This window comes from Cyanistes caeruleus, chromosome 4, assembly GCF_971803275.1.
Source record: "Cyanistes caeruleus chromosome 4, bCyaCae1.hap1.1, whole genome shotgun sequence".
NCBI lineage: Eukaryota > Metazoa > Chordata > Aves > Passeriformes > Paridae > Cyanistes > Cyanistes caeruleus.
Genome location: NC_141704.1, coordinates 58780817 through 58799704, shown reverse-complemented (window position 1 = coordinate 58799704; position 18888 = coordinate 58780817). Strand labels below are relative to the sequence as shown.

The following is an 18888-nucleotide window of genomic DNA, read 5'->3' as shown; positions in this document are numbered from 1 at the left end:
GCTTTAAGTAAAAGAATTCAGATTCTTCAGTCAACACATCTGTTCTTTTATATCCAGGAAAATATAAAATTCAAAAGTCTGTTATAACACCAAGAATAAGCCACTCTCCACCTCTACAGTCTCCATTTTATTGCTGCTGGTTGTGAAGAATCTCTGATCACAAGGATGTAGATGAGGAAAATGAATGATTCTCAAATTCTGTTTTGGTTGACTAGATGATTTCAGGGTAAAAAGAACATTAAATATACTTACAATGTGCACAGCCCATGAACAGACAGATATAGCTTATATTCCTGAGTACAATTAATACCTACAAAATATACTAGGTATGCAACTGAGCCAATCATAGCTTGTCCTCTTTGTTACTTAATTGGTGGGAAAAAAAGAGAAGTTTTTGGAAGAGCTCTTTCGCCACTGTCTTCTCCTTGATTGTATTTAATAGGCTTTTCCATGTGGTTTTCAAAATATTTGTCTGGAATAGCATGCTTCCTTGTGTTCTGCACATCACTTTCTGCTGTGCCTGTGAAGGGAGTCAGTCTGTCAGCCAATTCACTTCTCACTTTGTCAGCTGCATTTTTCCAGAGATTCTCTGCAACAATAAATCATTAAAATAAGAGGGTTAAGACTGCAGACTTTTAACAGCAGGTAAAACACAGGATTGACACAAACTCCCAGCAAATCAGGTGAAAGTTTTCTCTGGGTTCTTACAACCCCCACTGCTGCATTCTTTTGCTCTGGAAGTGACAGGCACTGCGGTGTGGGGTCAGATACTGTTTTGCTCTCAGCAGGGAAAAGGATTTTCCATGAGACTCTTCAGCACTTTCAGTCTTTTTGCAGGCAGCTGAACTAAAACATGAGGCATGCAGCTCTACACAGCTGAGGAATGGTGCCTTTACCCACCCCATTTCAGTGGCCATCCACTATCTCCACACGTTCACCTCCCCGTACTCCAGGCAGATGACACTAAGCACAAAGAAACACCAAACACTGATATAAATGCACTTAGTTCTGAAGTAGAACATGCTTACGAATGGTCTCTCTTCTATTTTCCAGAGCAGAGAACGAGCCATCACTCATCTTCCTTGGAGCCTGTGTTTTCCGGAATATTTTTGGCTCCTGGATCCACGCGTGTTTCATCGCTTCATCGGGAGTCATGCGCAGAGAAGGCTCCCACCTTAAATCCATGGGAGACAAATCATTATTCAGCTATTTCTGTCTGAAAATTAGTACAAGGTAAAAAAGGTTTAGCCTTGTCTTTTGAAAGTCATGAGGACATTTTTTTGAAAAAAAAATAATTTTTATATTTTTATCACAAAACCATGGAAAAATCTTAGGCGATCTTCTCCATCCTTCAAAACCTATTTACGTCAGCACTGTGCTGATCAAACCCTCTGCAGCATCAAACCATTTTTAATATGCAGTTCCTGGTTCTATTAGGGTGGAGAACCAAAATTCCTTGTTTAAGGTTTGGTTTCTTGCTCCACTGAAATTATTTTCTGAAAATTCTGATTCCAGCCAGCAAACCAAAATGGATCAATGATTCACACAGACTTGGCAAACAGAGAACATTGAAAGCAACCTTCTTGTGAAACAGAGTGGGATGATTTTTTTCTTCCCTCCCCATGTAACCACAAGTTAGCAGTTTCTTTAGAATTTCTTTAGGAAAGTGCTACTGAACTGCTAGAAACAAATTTGAAGTCACTGCTAAAGAAGACATAGTAAAATGTCAGTAATAACAGTTATACAAATGATGCCATGAGGAAAACAAAACAAACCAAACCCAAAGCACACCATCAAACAATAAAAAAACAAATGTAACAAAGATTTAAAAGGCACAAAAGAATGAAAGCAAAGTCAAAACTAGCTTGTTGCATACAATATGAACTCACATTAAGCATCCTTTCAAAAAGTCCAAGAAACCAGCATCATGAGTGTTCAGCACTGTGCTTAGATCCTTGGAGTCTGGGCATCTCTTTTTCCCCTTGCTGTTAGTTATGGATTTAGGAAAACCCTTGGAATCTTTAAAAAAAAAAGACAACCTCAAAAAATTACATTAAAATAATATCACTAAATACTTTAAGTGATATACCTTCACTAAATACTTTAAGAAATTGCATAAACAGTATCCATGTCCACCCCACTAAAACTCCAGTTTTGCCCTGTTGGATTAATAATCTGCCAGAATTGTGGTGGATTGGTTACATCCTAGAGACCACACCCTACACTTTGTTGGTTTGTTCGCTTTAAGCAATTTCCAAACCCAAATTATACACAGAGAAATGAACAATGTAAATTAGTTCCCAGAGCCCACTGCATTCCTTTCAGCAGCAACATTTTTAAGGAGCAACTTCTCTATAACTTTGGCAATTAGAGGCCCATAAGACATGAAGAACAGAGCTCCAGGTTCGTTTATAGGCCTCATTTTATCCTTTTGCTTTTCTTCCATACCTCTTCCCGGAAGTATTTTTATCAGCTAGGAATTAGCTAAAGATCTCTGACTCTGCTCTCTACCAGAGCTATTAGTTGGTGATTGACTACCAAGGAGGGATCCAGCAAGGAAAAATAATCAGAAGAAATTACCAAAGAATGTTCTCCTCCTTGATGCAGCCTGGATAAAATCAGCTGGTGGAAGACCCAATACCTTCATAGAAAATTAATTCATAGAGTTACACCTCATTTCATAAGATACACAACAACCAACAAGTGAGATGTGGCATTTTGCCCTCCTTATGAAAAGAAGCTGAATGTTGCAATTTACTGTGAAATGCCTGCAAAATATTACCTTTTATTGCTGAGGGAATTAAGGGATTCCTTAGTGCTGCTGGTACACATCTTCATATCAAAAGTAGCATGGCCAGCAGAACCAGGGCAGTGATTGTCCCTCTCTCCGTGGCACTGGTGAGGCCACACCTCACATCTGTGTCCAGCTGTGGGCCTGTCACTTCGGGAAGCACACTGAGGGGCTGGAGCGTGTTCCGAGAAGGGAACAGAGCTGGACAAGGGGCTGGAGCACAGTTCTGATGAGGGGAAGCTGAGGGAGCTGGAGGGACTCAGCCTGGAGGAAAAGAGGCTCAGGGGGAACCTTCTGGCTCAAATAGCCATTTGGCTGCATTAAACCTCCCTCTGAAAGGCCAGGCCGTAGCCAGTTATATTTCATTATTGCTTGAGGTTCCTCTTTGTTTCTGGTGGTGCAGTTTATCAAATGGGTATGCAAACCAATCCCAAAGGTTACCTCCATGATGCAGGCAAGTTGATCAGCTTCATTTTCCCCTGGGAACAGTGGGTAGCCTGTGTAAAGCTCTGCTATGATACAGCCTAAGCTCCACATATCAACAGCCATAGCATAAGGATGACCAAGAATCACCTCAGGGGAGCGATAAAAGCGGCTCTGAACATAGGTGTACACTGGATCAAAAATCAGACAAGAAGCAAAATATCACAGTTGGGACTGAAATGTCAATTGCAGATTTCACAGAAAAGTGGCATATGTTCAGGAATCATAAATCTGTCTATCCGTGGATTGCTCACACAGGCTCTGGAAATATTTTCTTATCCCATCCTAAAAGTAATGGGTGATACACTTTCCACTGTTCTATTTAGAAACTGTTTTTCAACAAGTTTCACTGAAGGAAATTGTTCTACTAATGCTGTGATTCAGTTTATCCATGTTCATTTTCCTATTTGAAGGTGTTCCATTTGCATCAATCAACAGTTCCTAAATTAAATGCACATTTCCCACTTCCCTCCCTGTGATACTCATACAAAAAGTACCAATTATAATTTAACCATTTCACAGAGAAGGACTCTCTGGATCTGACAAACTTCTTGATAAGTGAAATATTTGGATTATCCTCTTAAGTTTGTTCCAGATAAGCACTCCTGAAAGTGCAATTCTGATTTCAACAGGAGTAGAGAAGCTGATCAGGCTCGGGACAAAGAAAAAGAATGGTAGTATCTTACTTGTCTCTACCAGTATTTGCTCCACCACCAGTGGCTGAACAGTTCACCAGGTTCTAATTAGGGGCATAGGTCAATATATTAGCCCAATCCAAGAAACAGGTTTTCCACATTATTTAAAATTAAGAAAGCTTATTAAGAAAATTACATCAACTTGACTTTTCTGCAAACCTCTTTGGTCTTCATAGCAGCTTGATCCAAAATCAATAACTTTGACCGAACCTTGCCCATTGTGGTATAATAGTATGTTCTCCTAAAAAGACAAAAAAAAATCACAGGGAAAAGAGGGATTTAGCACAATATTAAGTTAGTGAACACTTGGGAAAATCAGAATGCAAATCACATTTACACTTGTCAACATAATGAGAGCTTCAAAATTCGACCTCCTTTGGAATGCATTTGCTAAAATGAGGAGGCAGCCAATAATGTGCAATTGTGCAAAGCAGAGGGGAGATGCAGATGGCTGCAGGTGAGCCAGACAGGGCACCAGCAAGCTCCCCAAAACTCAGGGTTGCTTGTCTAGTAAAAGCCAAACTGCACTTGGCTTTGTGCTGTGCTGAATTAACCAGAACCATCCTTTTCTAAACACAGAAAGCCCCTGGCCCATGAAGGAGCCACACTCCATAGTTCTTCCCTGCACACCTTGCTCCAGACTCCATGCCAGCTCACCCCTCCCCACCTGTGTGATGCACAGGTCTCAAGGGAGGGATAAATGGACAGGACAGGATTCTTATGGATCCTATGGATTCTTAGCTGGCTGCAGGTGGGTACAGCACTGGGTTCCTGCAATTCCAGCTGGAGAATTGATTCTTAAAGAGCCAGTTCAGGGATATGTGCACTGATAAGCAAATACAGCCTTCAGCTCTCTTCTGCACAGCTGAGTTTTATCCTCATTAAAAGTCTGTCTAAATGAAGGATTTCCTTCTCCACTCCTCAGCAGACAGATGGTTACCTTTATCAACCAGTTTTACAGTGATTATATGTCAGGGCTTTGAAGGACTGAACACTTCCCAGGTGGATGCCAAATAAAGATGAAGTGGTTTCCCGGGTAATTAACTCATAAGGAAATGCCTCATGTACCAAGAAGGAGAAGTGGTACTGGTGAAAGTCAAGGCAAGGACTGGATCCCACAGTCCAGGTGCTCTTGGCTCTGGTACGGGAAGTAGCATCCCCTCTCTGCAGCTAGACATCCCTTTGTGCTCATGGTAGGACTCTGTCTCTTATACTGAATGCCTCACAATGCAAGGGAGCTGATCAAAGCTGGAAAACCAGGATCGACTGGGAAACCAGGCTTTGGAGGCAGTGATTACCTAGCATAAAGGCCAGAGAAACTCCATATTCTACTTTATTCTGTGAAGTATCATAAGGAGGCAGATGGGATAACAGATGTGAGTTTCAAGCAACATATATTAATGAAACTCTACAATTGTTGAATGAGAACAAAATTGTCCTTTAATTAACTCACTACATTTTCACTAATATGTTGCTCTATTTAAATACAGACTACACTTATTGATGCTGCCAACGTCATTCCTTGTCAGTGGCTTCCTGGAAACAGATTTCCCATTGACTAATTGTTTTTGGCTAATTGTTTTTGATTCAGATATTTGAGTTATCTTGCAAGCCTCTCTTCTCACTACAAATTGGTCTGGCAAAGATATTGGCAAAACAACAGGGTACAGTATGTGACTTCTCAGAATTCTAAATCAAGATACATTTAGCAAAGTGAGAACAGAATTATATCCTTTTTATCCTAGCATTTTTACCTTTGAACTTACTTCTTTATTGGTTCATTTTCCCTTTTGAAAAGGAAATAAAGAAAAACTTTCACCTGAACTGAAAATATAATTAAAATCCTTCAGAAGTCTCTGAAAATTGCAAAAATTTAAATTTGGGGCTTAAGGAGAATGGAAATGTTTCACCTAGCATGAATGCTTAGCAGATACAGCAGAGGGAATTGGATGACAGACGTTCCTCCAGAAACAAGTGAACACCCTAAATACTGTTCCACAGAATTCCTTTGCCATTTACTAGGCTACTTAATTTTATAGTTATGCCTAAGAAATTAAATAGACTTAACAGGATAACCTGAAACAGGCTGCCTTATGAATACTCCTCGCATTACAATGTCCCTCATCTTGAAATACTTAATTTTACAAGTACTTCTTTTCTTTAAGCAAAAAGTCATTACCTATTACCTGCATTTGACTCATATTTGCATACATTTTGTCAACCAAATAATCTCATTGAATGCTTTGGTGAATGAACTGTATCAATGGTAATAATCAGTTGATTATTACAGTTGACTGTAGCATGAACATAATCTGAAATAAATTACAGCTTCTGTACAAACATCATACTGGGTTTTAGGGTTTCTCCTGACAGTTCCTCTCAATCAATAAAGAAAAGGACAAGATCATTAATTCTGTACAGGATACCAGGTGATGAAATGACTGTACTTACAGGCTTCAGATCACAGTGAATGATTCTTTCCTGGTAGAGCACTTGTAAACACCTCAGCACACAGCGAGTGAAGTGGCGAATCAAAGACAGGCTGAAGCCTTGGAAATTGTTCTTTTTGATCAGCTCATACAAATTTATTCTGTGGGGGAGGGAGATGCAGCACACAGAGAGCAGATAAGAGATTGGGGAAATTATTTTTAAAGGCATTATTAGTTTCCAGTGAATTAAGAGCTTGTCTTCCCATGTGGAGGACTCATGCAGAGGAAAATGACAGCTATTTTCCTCCCTGAGAATGCTGCTCTGCATGTGATATGCACAAACACCTCCCAGATCTAAAGCACATGTAAAATCAGTGAACTTGCTTGCTAAACCCTCTGCTGTTAAGCAGCTGTGCTGATTTTCACCGAGAACAATAATCATTCAGGAACCAAAATAAATTTTCTTCTGTCTCCTTTTGCTGTCATTTCTCTTTGCTTTGGCATCTTGACTAAATCACTTCTGTCTAAAGGTTTTTAACCAGCAGTGTTTCTAGATAACCACCCACTCAATTCAGTTTTCATTAGGTTTTTATATCCCTCCTGTGACCCTCACATCTTACCCCCTTCCAGTAGCCCTGCCCAGTAGCCTGGAGAAGGCAAGGCTCTGGAAGATCTCACTGCAGCTTTCCAGTGCCATAAGGGGCTTATAAAAAGGAGGGAGAGAGATTCTTGATAGTGATAGGACAAGGGGCAATTATTTCAAACTGAAAAAGGAGAAGGTTTAGATTGGATATTAGGAGCAGATTCTTCCCTGGGAGAGGTGTCCTCAGCACTAGCACATGTCTGCAAGGACATGACCAACTGGAGCTTTCTGCCTTCCCCACTGGAGTGTCCACTGGTGGCAGGCATGGCCCATTCCTTTGAAATGAAATTTGCCAAGACTTAACGGAAAAGATCACAAATCAAAGGCTTTTCATGGCATTTCAAAGGCAACGAAAATTTTACCAGACAAACATTTTTCTATGACAACCAATCTTCAACTCCTCTGTAAACAGCTAAAGATAGTGGCTATCCCATTTCCTTGTGTGTTTCCATAGCAGCTTTCAGAAAAGATTGGCCTGTGTCTTCCCTGGAGAGGAGTCACCTCTTACCCTGTGTGCCTGTAAGTGACAGACTCACATGCAGCAACAAAGGGATTTAGGTTTCTTTGGGATCAAGCTGCCCATATGATGCCGAATCTTCAGCAGGGGCTGTAGCACATGCAGCGATGGGGGTTTTACTCTAAGGGCTGGGGAAGTATGGGTAGACTGGATAATTCCAGTTTTCCTGTAATCCCTGATTACAAGAAGGCTGATGAATAAAATGATCTGACTTCTCCAAATTTCTTCCAGAATTCCTCCTAAGATGCCCTGCAGCAAAGATGCATAAAAAGCAAGATGCAGTTTTATTTTTAAATTATTTTATATTATTCATATTTATATACCCTGAAGTTTACCAGTCCTGAATTTACTCTTTTCCTCACAGGTCTTTCGGGGAAGAAGACTTCAATACCCAGCACAGAAAATAAGGGTTGGATCATGTCATTGCCCGTGTGAAGTCTGACCGTGGCCTTTTTCAGTTCACCTTTGGTGATCAAAGGCTCAGTTATGCAGTCTGTATTTAGACAGTGTTCCTTTCTAGCTGCCAATTCTTCTGAAGAAGACATAAAAATTAAATCTTGTAAGGCACAAGATCTACAATTCTCCTCAAGATGTGTGTAAAGGAAAATGTACTTTACCCCAGCAGTTCAAAGGAGATACAGAAGTGATTGCGAAAGTAGAAGTATTCCTTCATGTGGATGATATTGTGAGTGTCATCTTTGTCTTTCTTCAGCAGAGCATCAAGGATCTTCACTTCTACCAAAGCCTGGCTGTGAAATCTGAAATATCACAACATGGGAATGGTGACATCAGCTCAGGGTAGCATTTCTATTTCTGCAAATGCTACAAACACCATGAGCTTACTGTAAGCTCAGCAGGTGGGGAAATTATTAAAATGTTTCAATCAACCTTGTAACCACTGTAATTTTGATTTCTTACAGTTGAATCCTAGTCTAAATACACTGGCCTTACAGAACACTTCAGGATAATTTGACTTGTCTGAAAAAATCTTTAAATGAAAAGGTTTCCAATGAGCATGCAGACTAAAATCCTGGTGCTCTCAAGTCTATAGGAATGCTTCACTTCCCTTGAACAGTGCTGTGTTTCACACCTACCATAGACAGACAGGTTTTGAAAAGCATCTTTACACTTACTGTTCACTGAGGGGGAAAATGGAACAGCTGAACATCTGTTTCACTGACTCTGCTTCAAGCTCACAAATTTGTAACCAGACACTTAACAGGAACAGGTTGCTTAGGACCACAGTACAGAATTTTTCATGTTCAAGCAAGTGATGGGTGCCTTCCAGCATATTCCTGTGGTTTTAGAGTCTTGTGGGGATGCTCCCTGCTCTCAGTCCTCTGCAGCTGGTTACCCTGGGTTGTGTATTCACTGTTCTAGAAAGACCTCCTTGTGAGCCTAGAGAAACTGTGCTTTCTTTCCTAGGCTGTCTCTCCTCTGTGTCCAGGCCAGGTCCTGACATCTTGTTTCCTCACTCTGCCCTCATTGTGTTTAATGAATGTACAGGAGGTTTGATTTTGGTTTGTTCACCTTGTCACAGTTTGCCTCTATATAACAGGGATGATTGTACTGGTTTAAGGTCAGCAGGTATCTCACCTTTTCTTATTCCTTATTATTTTCAATGCCACTAACTCATTGGTTTTGTGATCCAGACATTTGGCCACCTGCCCAAACGACCCTTTCCCAATGACCTCCAAGACTTCGTAGCGGTAGGCAATGTGGTCATGTAAAACCTTCAAAAGAACACAGAGTTCAGATTCAAAGAGTATAGCAAAGACCAGGCTTCCCTGTAGCTCGTGTGTGTGTGTGTGTCTGCTGTCCATGACAGATGGTGGGTTAGCTGCAGGTGAAGTCTACATCAAATAAGGGTGACAAAGAAAATCCAAAGTAATGCTTCTATAGCTCACCTACCTTGCATCAGCCCTGCATAACATGCAAAGTGAATTCTCCTCTGCGCTTTAAAAGACATGCTTTCACTATGTGAATATTTATCTTGTGGAAACAACATTTATCTCACAGACAACACTTAAGAGCTGGCATAAAATCACTACAAACTTACTGAGCTCAAAACGAGTACCATAATTTTTCCACTTACCTTTAAGTAGGAACCATGCTCATCATCATAACAATTATTATTCTGGGTTTCAGGCAAACCTTCAATCTTTTTAGCTTCCAGGCCAAGAAACCAGAGCTCTGTATAATTGAAAATTTCTTTTTGCTCATAGACTGTTAACTGGTTTCTAAAATTTTTCAAGGCTTCTAAATCAGAAAACAAGAATGTAAAACCAAAAATCAATAAAATGTCAGAAACCTGATGGCAAAGTGCTTTTACAATGGAACATTTCACAGTAGAGCACACCACTTTGAGCAGGATGCTGAGAAATGCTGTTAGAGTTCACTTCCAACTAAGATTCTTCTGCTTCTGTAATTTCATACAAATTTCTGTTTATTTTCTTATTTTTTCTGGCTTGTAGTATTAAGTTCAATAAAGCATTCATCATCTCTCAGCAAGACTTTTAAGAGAACTTAGGTAAAAATTATTTAATTCTGAGGGAAATTATGTATATAGATGTTTTTGAAAATCCCATCTGTTTTCTATCTGCTCCCTCAGGTTCCACAACTTACATGAAAAGTTTAATTTTTATTGGTTTGATTGCCATATTTATAAAATATCAATAATATCTAGTAAACCAAAGCTTTCAAGCACCTGTTTTTCTGATAAAAATCATCAAGCTCAGATGCCTGACATTAGGAATTCAATGGAGCCCAAATCTGCTTTTCTCCTAGTCCTGATTCTTCCTGCATAGAATTTCAGCTGCCCTAACACCTCCACTCCCATCATTTAAATGCGGATATATATTCAGACAGAAGCATTATAAATCAATGTGTTGCATGCATGTGTGGGTGTTTTGTTAAACAGTGGCAGATCTTCATCCAGCAATGCAAGGATGCTAAATCATTTCAAAGCAAAAGGCCACTACTTTTTTTTTCCTAGACTCCTTCTAGAAATAGATTAACTCTGTCAGAAACTTTCTAGATCTGAGAACTCCCAAAATGCAGTTTAGCTCACATCAGTAAAATGGGACACAGCCACAAGGAAGTGGGAAAGGGTTTTATCCCTGTAATGGGATATTGCTGTCACCTACCCCACCTAAGTCTTGGATAAATAAATACACATTCTTTTTCATACTGCATGTTTCTCTTCTGTATTTGTATTAGTCAAATCATTCTCCTGTTAGGTACCTCCCCAAGCTGGATAATTAAAAATCACTGAGTCCTATCCATATTGCTGTGCTCTAAATTGTTAAAGATTTCAGCAGCCGTTTATCATGGCATCTCTGGTCCCTGAGAGTCCTGACTGTACACACTCCTCATCTGTGCAGGCAGCCTGTCACTCTAGACCTGTCAGTTTATCCAGGGATATTCTACCTGAAGCTGTCATAGGCAGTTTGACCCCAATGCTGGTGCTCTCCAGTTCAGATGGTTTTGTATGGACTCTGGTATCACTCTCAGGAAGACTATCTGGAAGGTTAAATTGTGGAAAATTGCCTTGAGTTCCATTTTCCTGCCAAGCAGAAAAAAATATAAAAATTAAAACCTGCTGTATTCACAAAGACAAAGCTGCAATATATTTTAGATTAGTTGAGTAATCTCTATGTCAATTTTGTGCTGAGACAGAACAAGCAAGCTTGGGCACTGGAACACCCTGCTTATTCAGACAGCAAATTCTGCCAAAAGCACTAAAGGCTGTTGAACCATGGAAAGACAAATCTTTATAAACAAGAGAAGAAAGTTCATCTTCCAGATTCATTCAGTATATGGACTCTCTAGAAATGCTATTTATACCCATGCTGGTCAGCCTTGGAGGGTTGTGGAAAAACTCTTGGAAAACATGTCAAACTAAGTGAAAGACAGGAAATTGATTTGGAATAACCAGTATGGATATGCCAACAAATGGTGTCTGAATGACTTGGTTGTCTTCTCTGATGAAGTGATTGGCTTGGCTAGTGGGAAAAAAGCAGTGAGCATCATGGACACTGCCTTGAGCAGGGTCTGTGACACTGGAGTCCAGTGAGTGGGAGATTAACTGGATAAATAGATAGTAATGTGAGCAGCCTGCTCCAAGTTTGCTCTGCTTGTATTGAGAGGTTGGGCCAGATTCCTCCAGAGGTCTCTTTCAGCCTAAATGACTCATTAATTTATTTCTTTCTCATCCTTTGAGAAAGTTCTCATAGAAGTGGAGCCGGATGGAGACAAAAAAATCTACTTTTGTGTATGAAGGGTACCAAAGCCATATTCAAAACCCAGCATGTGGTTGCCAAGACAAGGAGAACCCAGGTGATGGGATATGGACTAACAAGTGGGCAAGCTGGGTCCACCGTGCCCTTGCAAGAAGTCCTGACTGGTACCACTTCAATACAAGCATCTTGGTGCTTGTGGGGTTTGAGTTAAGGATGTGTTCAAGTAAAAATGGGTTATTTTCAAAATGATGCATCTTTCCATACTTGTCTCTAATTCTGACACTTTATCTCTCTTCCCCCACACTTAGACATTTATGACACTTTGCCCCTGACACTCTCTCAGTGGTATTTGAGACGCTGGTTCACCAGGCAAATGAGATGTCCAGGAGCTTTACAACTCACCTGAAGAGAGGGGAGGACACTCTGCAAGCTCTTATTTGCTATTTGAGGCAGGCTGCTTTCAAAAGGGGGAGGGTTTGCAGCGTCTGCAGCCAGACCATGCTTCACTTGACTTTCCAGATGTGGGAGGGAAAGGACACCACAACTGACTCTCTAAATAGAAAGCACAACGAAATGTCACTTAATGACCTAGCAAGCAGTTCTGTGCCACACCTATGAACACCAGAGGGATTTAAATCCTTGGAAAAGGTGTGTGGTTCACTTCCAACACCTAAAGGCAAAGGGGAAATGAGCAGATGCTAAGGCAGCTCCAGCTGTACTCATGGGCAGCAGGAGGTTGTCTGGGCAATCCAGAACGATTTTGGGAATGAGATTCCTCACAAGAACACTTCCATCCAGCATCAGAGCAGCTACAGCTGCTTCAGCTGCAAAGGGTGGTTGGGTTTGGAAGCCCAGCAGCCATTCCAGGCAGCAGGACTCCTGCAAGCAGGGAAAATAAAGCCTACGTAGGGTAATAAGTAGGCATGAAGTGTCAATGGCAGAAAATATAATTTTTTATTCCCAATGGCAGAAGAGAAACTGGGATTAGACTGCTGCCAAACACCAGGGGTGGACACAGTGGAAGTCTTCCCTGTACTGGTTTCTCCATATTTCTTTTCCCCTCATTTCCTATGGAGATCAACTCTTTGTTGCACTCCTTATTAGTGAGGAAAAGGCAAGCTCTCAGCAAACTTTGCTTAAAAATAAATGCTTATGCTCATTTAAATAATTCAGGATTACTAGTCCTTCCTGATTTCTCCCATTTATTATTTGCAAAACTTCTATATCATTTATTTATTACAGTCAGTCATTTAAGGGTGCAGTTTTATGAATGTCTTGTATGTCTTTTATCAATGTCTTGAATATTTCAATTCAGAAAAGTCACAATTGTAGCAGCAAAGAAAACTATTTCAGGTAGACTATTTCTTTGGCAAATAATAAGAAAATTATTTTAAATAGTTCTGAAATAGATCAACTGTGCACTGTGAAATGCAGAATAAGGTCCAGAGAGCTAAAGCTACAGCCCACATAAACCTGTGAAATTTTTCTCTTCAGGGAAGCATAGAAACATACTTGGCAACAAAGGTGAGGTTTGCTCAAAAAGCAAAGGAGCAATGCTCTCAAGCCAATCAACTTCAATAAGTAAGTTTTTTATTTTAATACTGTGGAATAGCCTTTAAAACCTTAGAACTGGGACTGCAGTGGACTTTTCCTGAAAGCTTCAAGAAACAAGTGGTCTGGCAGAAGAAACGCCTCAAATGCTACTGAAAACAGCAAAACCAAAATACTTGCAGGCATTTGGGACAGTCATACAGCCACAGGGGAAATGGAAGAGGACAGGGAATAGAGGACTAGCCTCTGCCCATATTCATTTATTATAAGAGATCACTTAAAAAAACAAGCATTCAGGTATTTTTGAAGTTGGCTGAAGAGTCACGTACCTGATGGAAAACTCTGTTAGAGCCCAGATGATCCCTCTCTTGAACAGTCAGCTGAGACTGGGAAAAAGCATCCACATGGGAAGACTGCAAACATGAAGCGAGGCTTTAATAAAAATTATTCTGGAGGAAAAAAATATGGAATCCCCGCATGGTTTCGGTTTCCCTCCTTTGTGGCAATGCCTGTGCCAACACAGGGTGTGAGAGAGGGCCACAAAAGCTGCTGAAAACACGTTACACTCTGGCAATGCCTCTCTCAGTTGAGCAGCTGTTTTGTGGGCTGGGGCAGAGACAGTTTATTTTGTTATTATGTCTCTCAGATGCTTGGTGTGCCCCTGTGCTCAGCCATGGCAAAGGGGGCCCTCTGCCATCCTTAAATATGTACGTGGAAGCTGGTAGTGAGTCTGCTTGGAAGGACAGCTTTAAACTGCCTCACAAGGTAGATTGTGAGCCCATACATTGCTAAAAGCAGCATTAAACTGATTCATCTTGTGGTACAGATTTTATAAAAGCAAAATCAGGGTTTGAGTTTACTAAAATATATAAAAAACCCCATTGAATCCAATGGGCAGATAGTATTAGCAAAAAAACCCCATGGGGAAAGTGCTAAGCAGTTTATAATTTTAAAGAATTTGCTGATGCTTTCAGCAGTTTTTAATAAACATGCTAAGTAGAATCATACATTTCTGCCCAATAACAAACTGCAATGAAATGAAGAAATCTCTAGGATAATTTAGACTGTGAAAACTCCATGGCTAAAGCAGATTGGAACCCTCCTCTATGGGCTGGAGTGAACCCCACTGGGTTGGTTCAGAAAAAGGGCTCCTAAAAGAGAGCTTTGTCTGAGCCTGGAAGAAGCAGGGACAACTCAGATTAGATGCTGCACCTGTGCCACTACACTGCAGATATCCATATATAGACATAGATATAGACATAGATATATTTATAAGCTGTAGTGGGTGAGGGATGCTTGCGTGCAAACTGATCCACACACACTGTGACCTTGATATATGCAAGGTACATTAGCATTGCCACAAACAGGGAGATCAAACTGAACATACCTTGACAATGGCTCTGGTGCATACCGCCCTGAACAGAATCACAGACTGCTTTTGGTTGGAAGGGACCTTAAAAACCAAGCAGTTCCAACCCCTACAGGGACACCTTCCACCACACCAGTTGCTCAGAGTCCCAGGCTCCAGGCATACACAGTTTCTCTTAGACAAGCTATACCAGGGCCTCACCACCCTCACAGGGAGCAATTTCTTCCTCATATCCAATCTCAACCTGCTCTCTGTCAGTGTGAAGCCATTGCCCCTTGTCCTGTCACTCCAGGCCCTTATAAAGAGTCTCTCTCCATCTTTCCTGTGGGTTCCCTTCAGGCACTGCAAGGCCACAATGAGGTCACCCCAAAGCCTTCTCTTCTCCAGGCTGAACAATCCCAATTGTTCCCTCAGCCTTTCCTCCCAGCAGAGCTGCTCCATCCCTCTGATGGCCTCCTCTCAACTGACTCCAAAGGCTGTGGCACATCCATCCTTTCATATGCATTTAGATTAGAGACTCTAAAAGACTTTTCCAAAATAAATATGGAGATAAAACTCTGTGTACAGATCTACCCAACCACACAGAGGAAATTCTGCCCTTTGACAGGTTCAGCCATCTCACCATCAGCCAAAAAGACACCACACCACTCAGGCTGGGCAGACCAGCTGGAAATTGCCCTTGAGGTAATGGTGCTCTGTGTGTGCTCTTCCTGCTCACAAATGAATAAACAAACCCTTCTGCAAGGAAAAACTTCAGATTTGGGACAAACTGAGAACAGCTCTGGCTTGAGATGAAGGGTCATGGGTGGCTGTGAAGCACAGGAGAATGGCAGGAAAGGGATAAGTACTAAAACATGTTTTTGTTGGACACAGTAATTTCCATCCCAGCCAGGGATAAGGGATGATGTGCTGTAAATCCAAAATATTCCCAGTGCCAGCACAGCAAATGCCACAGAAGAGGGCCACTAGACTACTGCATCCTAAACAGGAGTGTCCTAGAGAATAACAGCTTGCCCAGAGCACCAAATATCCTTGTATGAATTTCTTTAGATGATGATTCCACGGAAAACTCAGCACCAGAGTATTTCTACAGACAATCTACAGACAATCTTCTCATGCAATCTATGTATCTTGCATTTCAAGGGGCAGTCACATTTGTTATGAAGATGAATGTGGGATACACATTCAAAACTCTACTAATTGTATCAGCCCAGCTCTTTGTAAGACTATTCATTTTAGTGCATGTTATACTTTTCCTCACACTTCATCCATACTTCATCCACAGCAAGCTATAATGTTCAGTTTCTGGAGCTGTTGAAAATACTACATTTCATTTAAAGGTAGTTTCTTCTGCTTCATGCTTTTCTAACTACAAGTCAATGCAAAGTCAGGATTTTATACAGAAAAAGCTATTACTGAAAACTAAAGAAACAGTGACTTCACATACCTGTGCAGACTGCAGAATCTTCACTCCAAAATGGCATTTTATTTCTTAGCAATACTTTTAAAAAGCTAGGCAGTTATGTCTATATTACTACATTTTTTTTTAAAGTAGATTTACTAACAGAGCATGAAAAATTCAAAAAATGTCTTTAAAACTGAGCAAGAGCTAAGGAAGAAGGTGAGTGGGCTCCAAGATGTGCTGCCAGAATTTGGAATCCATTTAATTACTATTCACTGGGGAAAGATTAACAGGATTTTGAGGTGGACATTTCCCCACTTACAGTGAAAAATCAAAACCAGTCCACACCTTTTTTAACCATGGAAATCTGTGATCCTCTTTGTCCCCCTTTTTCAAAACCTACTTACTAAGCATTTATGGCTCTTTAGACAATTTATTCAATAAAACCAGTAAGTGACCAACCTTCATAAAATTCCCCCAAATGGGTAAATAACATGAACTTTTATTTGTAGAAAAATTCATCTGTGCCTACACCAGTCCTGCTGGTGGCTGAATGGGGAGTAGGTGGATCTACTGGACAATCCACACAGTGGCTTTATTTGATGGTCTTGATCCAGGTGACCCAGCAGAGCTTCTCTAGCAAAAGCCTGGAGTTGCCCTATGGGCTCTGCAGCTGAGCTGCTGTGGCTGGGTTTGTTGTGGGAGATGCACTCCAAAGGAAAACTGCAGCAACTGTTACTATTCCACTCCATTTCATTCCTGGTTTCTCTGCTCCTGTGGAACTCAGCATCGTCCTACAGCTCCAATGCTGCAATACCAGACTATCACCTCCTGCTATTTCAGCCATTCAAATCCTGGATCACCTTGCTCATTACAGTTACCACCAAAGAAACAGAACAAGGTCCTTATCCACCACCTAGCCCGCAGTCACGAAGTTTTAGGTTTACAGCATTCTGTAAAATCAGACATCATGACACATGATGTCTGATTTTTCCATAATTCTCAAAATATCAGAGTATTTTTTCAGTACCATGTTAACCATAGAAATCAGAAATGCATTAAAATTTTGGAAATTTTTAAATACACAACTACATAAAATAAAGATCCCATTGTCTCCTCATTCACATAGGCATTCTCTTCTCCTGTTCTCAAAACTGAATGAAGCCTGCAGAATACATGGAGACGATACAATACAGGTGCTAAATCATGCAACACATTAAAAAGCCATAGCAAATACACTTTCTCACTCAAAATACAGTAGGAACACAAACATTTTCCCCACCTTGTCAACTATTTCTGTCAGCATTACTGCGAGAGCTGTAAAGTGCGGGATAGGAGCTGTTTATTCCATTCGGAGAAGGCATTTCAGGAAGCCCACCTTCATCTAGTCAGAGCATAGCAGGAGCAGTTCCATGCACAGTGCCCTGAGCAGAAAAAAAATGGATAATGCTTCTGCTTGGCTTCAGATTTAAGTTTTTCTCCCGGAAATATGCCAGTGACTATTAGCTGCTCTAGTATTCTTTTGGTGGCCATCTGTTCCCTTTCTCAGCCTCCTTCTAGCCAAATATAATTTTCCATATTTATCATGGCAAGTCAGTAATAAGAAAGACAAATATAACAGGATTGGCTGTTCTCCTTGTCATCTCAGTCTGTTCTTTCTCACTGAGCTCATGTGCTTGCGAAACCAAAAAACACTTGAACTTGGATTTTGTCAAAATTTGTCACAGGGACCTTGCTATACAGTGAGCAAAACCTCTTCAACAAGACTGACAGACTGGAAAATGAAAATTAATTTATTTCTCAAGGGTTGGTTTCTCGTTGGGCATTATATGTCAATTAATGACAACCAAACTGTGGCACTTTGGTCCGTGGTTCTTGAGGACATTGGTACAGAGCTGCTCTGCTCTGTGGGATAATGAGAGTGTGGATTATTTTGGTGCAGATAATGAGACAGAGTTTAGCTGCCCTCCTGTCTTTCCTCTTCCTTCTTTGGATGCTGTGTATTTGTGATGGGGCACTGATGGAGGCGTCCCTATTCCCCAGCTGTCTTAAGGGAATATCTAAAGTGAAAATACAGTGTGGTCTCCTCCTTCATACAGCCAAAGAATGACATGTTCCCTGCTGGTCTGAAATCTGTCAACAACCCAGAATAATTCTACTTTCACTCAGAAACCAGGGTTTTCAAGGAGGAAATACATGCTCCTCTACTGAAGGCTGCTGCTTTTACAGATGCTGTTGGAATGGTCAAAGGACAAACAGTTATTCCTTTGCACTCATGGTTATCTGCAAAGCCTTTCCTCATGTAATTATTGGGCTGCACCTTCCTTAAAGCCACATTGCTCCCACTTCCATCACTCCCACTTTTCCATTCATCCAAGCTTGGCAACCCTCTAAGCAACAAATCCGCCCCAGTATTATAAACCTCACGTGCAAGAGAAACTTCTCACCAAATAACCACTCAGGCTGTCATGCCAGCTGGGTAGACATGCTGATCATAGAGTCCTAGAATGGCTGGAGTTGGCAGGGACCTTAAAGAACATCTCATTCCAATCCCCTGCCATGACCAGGGATACCTTCCATTATCCCAGGTTGCTCCAAGCCTTGGCCAGCCTGGCCTTGGACCCTTCCAGGGATGGGGCAGCCACAGCTTCTCTGGGCAACCTGTGCCAGGGCCTCAGCACCCTCACAGGGAACAATTTCTTCCCAAAATCCCACCTAAACACTCAGTGGGAATCCATTCCCCCTTGTCCTGTCACACCAGGCCCTT

At 41.1% G+C, this 18888-nt stretch overlaps 1 protein-coding gene across 2 annotated transcripts; it reads right to left on the bottom strand.

Annotated features, from left to right (window-relative positions):
- Nucleotides 1-114: 114 nt before the first annotated feature.
- DYRK4 (dual specificity tyrosine phosphorylation regulated kinase 4) lies at nt 115-17545 on the bottom strand. 2 transcript variants are annotated; one of them, XM_023927688.2, is made up of 14 exons: nt 17404-17545; nt 13680-13763; nt 12202-12351; nt 10988-11123; nt 9654-9817; nt 9155-9291; nt 8176-8316; nt 6421-6559; nt 4129-4210; nt 3233-3405; nt 2581-2641; nt 1890-2019; nt 1029-1174; nt 115-589 (listed from the first exon to the last, which is right to left on the bottom strand). In XM_023927688.2, exons 1-14 carry the CDS (start codon nt 17425-17427, stop codon nt 363-365), a joined length of 1794 nt encoding a protein of 597 aa, XP_023783456.2. In that variant the 5' UTR covers nt 17428-17545; the 3' UTR covers nt 115-362. The 2 variants fall into 2 exon arrangements, with proteins under 2 accessions (XP_023783456.2, XP_023783466.2); XM_023927698.2 differs by having other exon boundaries at nt 9654-9751.
- Between the last annotated feature and the right edge of the window lie 1343 nt (nt 17546-18888).

Excerpts from the sequence above, each read along its gene's own strand:
- DYRK4 (XM_023927688.2), bottom strand. The coding sequence starts at position 17,427 with ATGCTGACAGAAATAGTTGACAAG. Across the intron at positions 9,818-10,987 it reads ACTGCCTATGACAGCTTCAG|AAGCCTTGAAAAATTTTAGA; the intron begins GTAGAATATCCC and ends TTTCTGATTTAG. Across the intron at positions 3,406-4,128 it reads CTGCTATGAAGACCAAAGAG|TGTACACCTATGTTCAGAGC; the intron begins GTTTGCAGAAAA and ends TTTTTGATCCAG.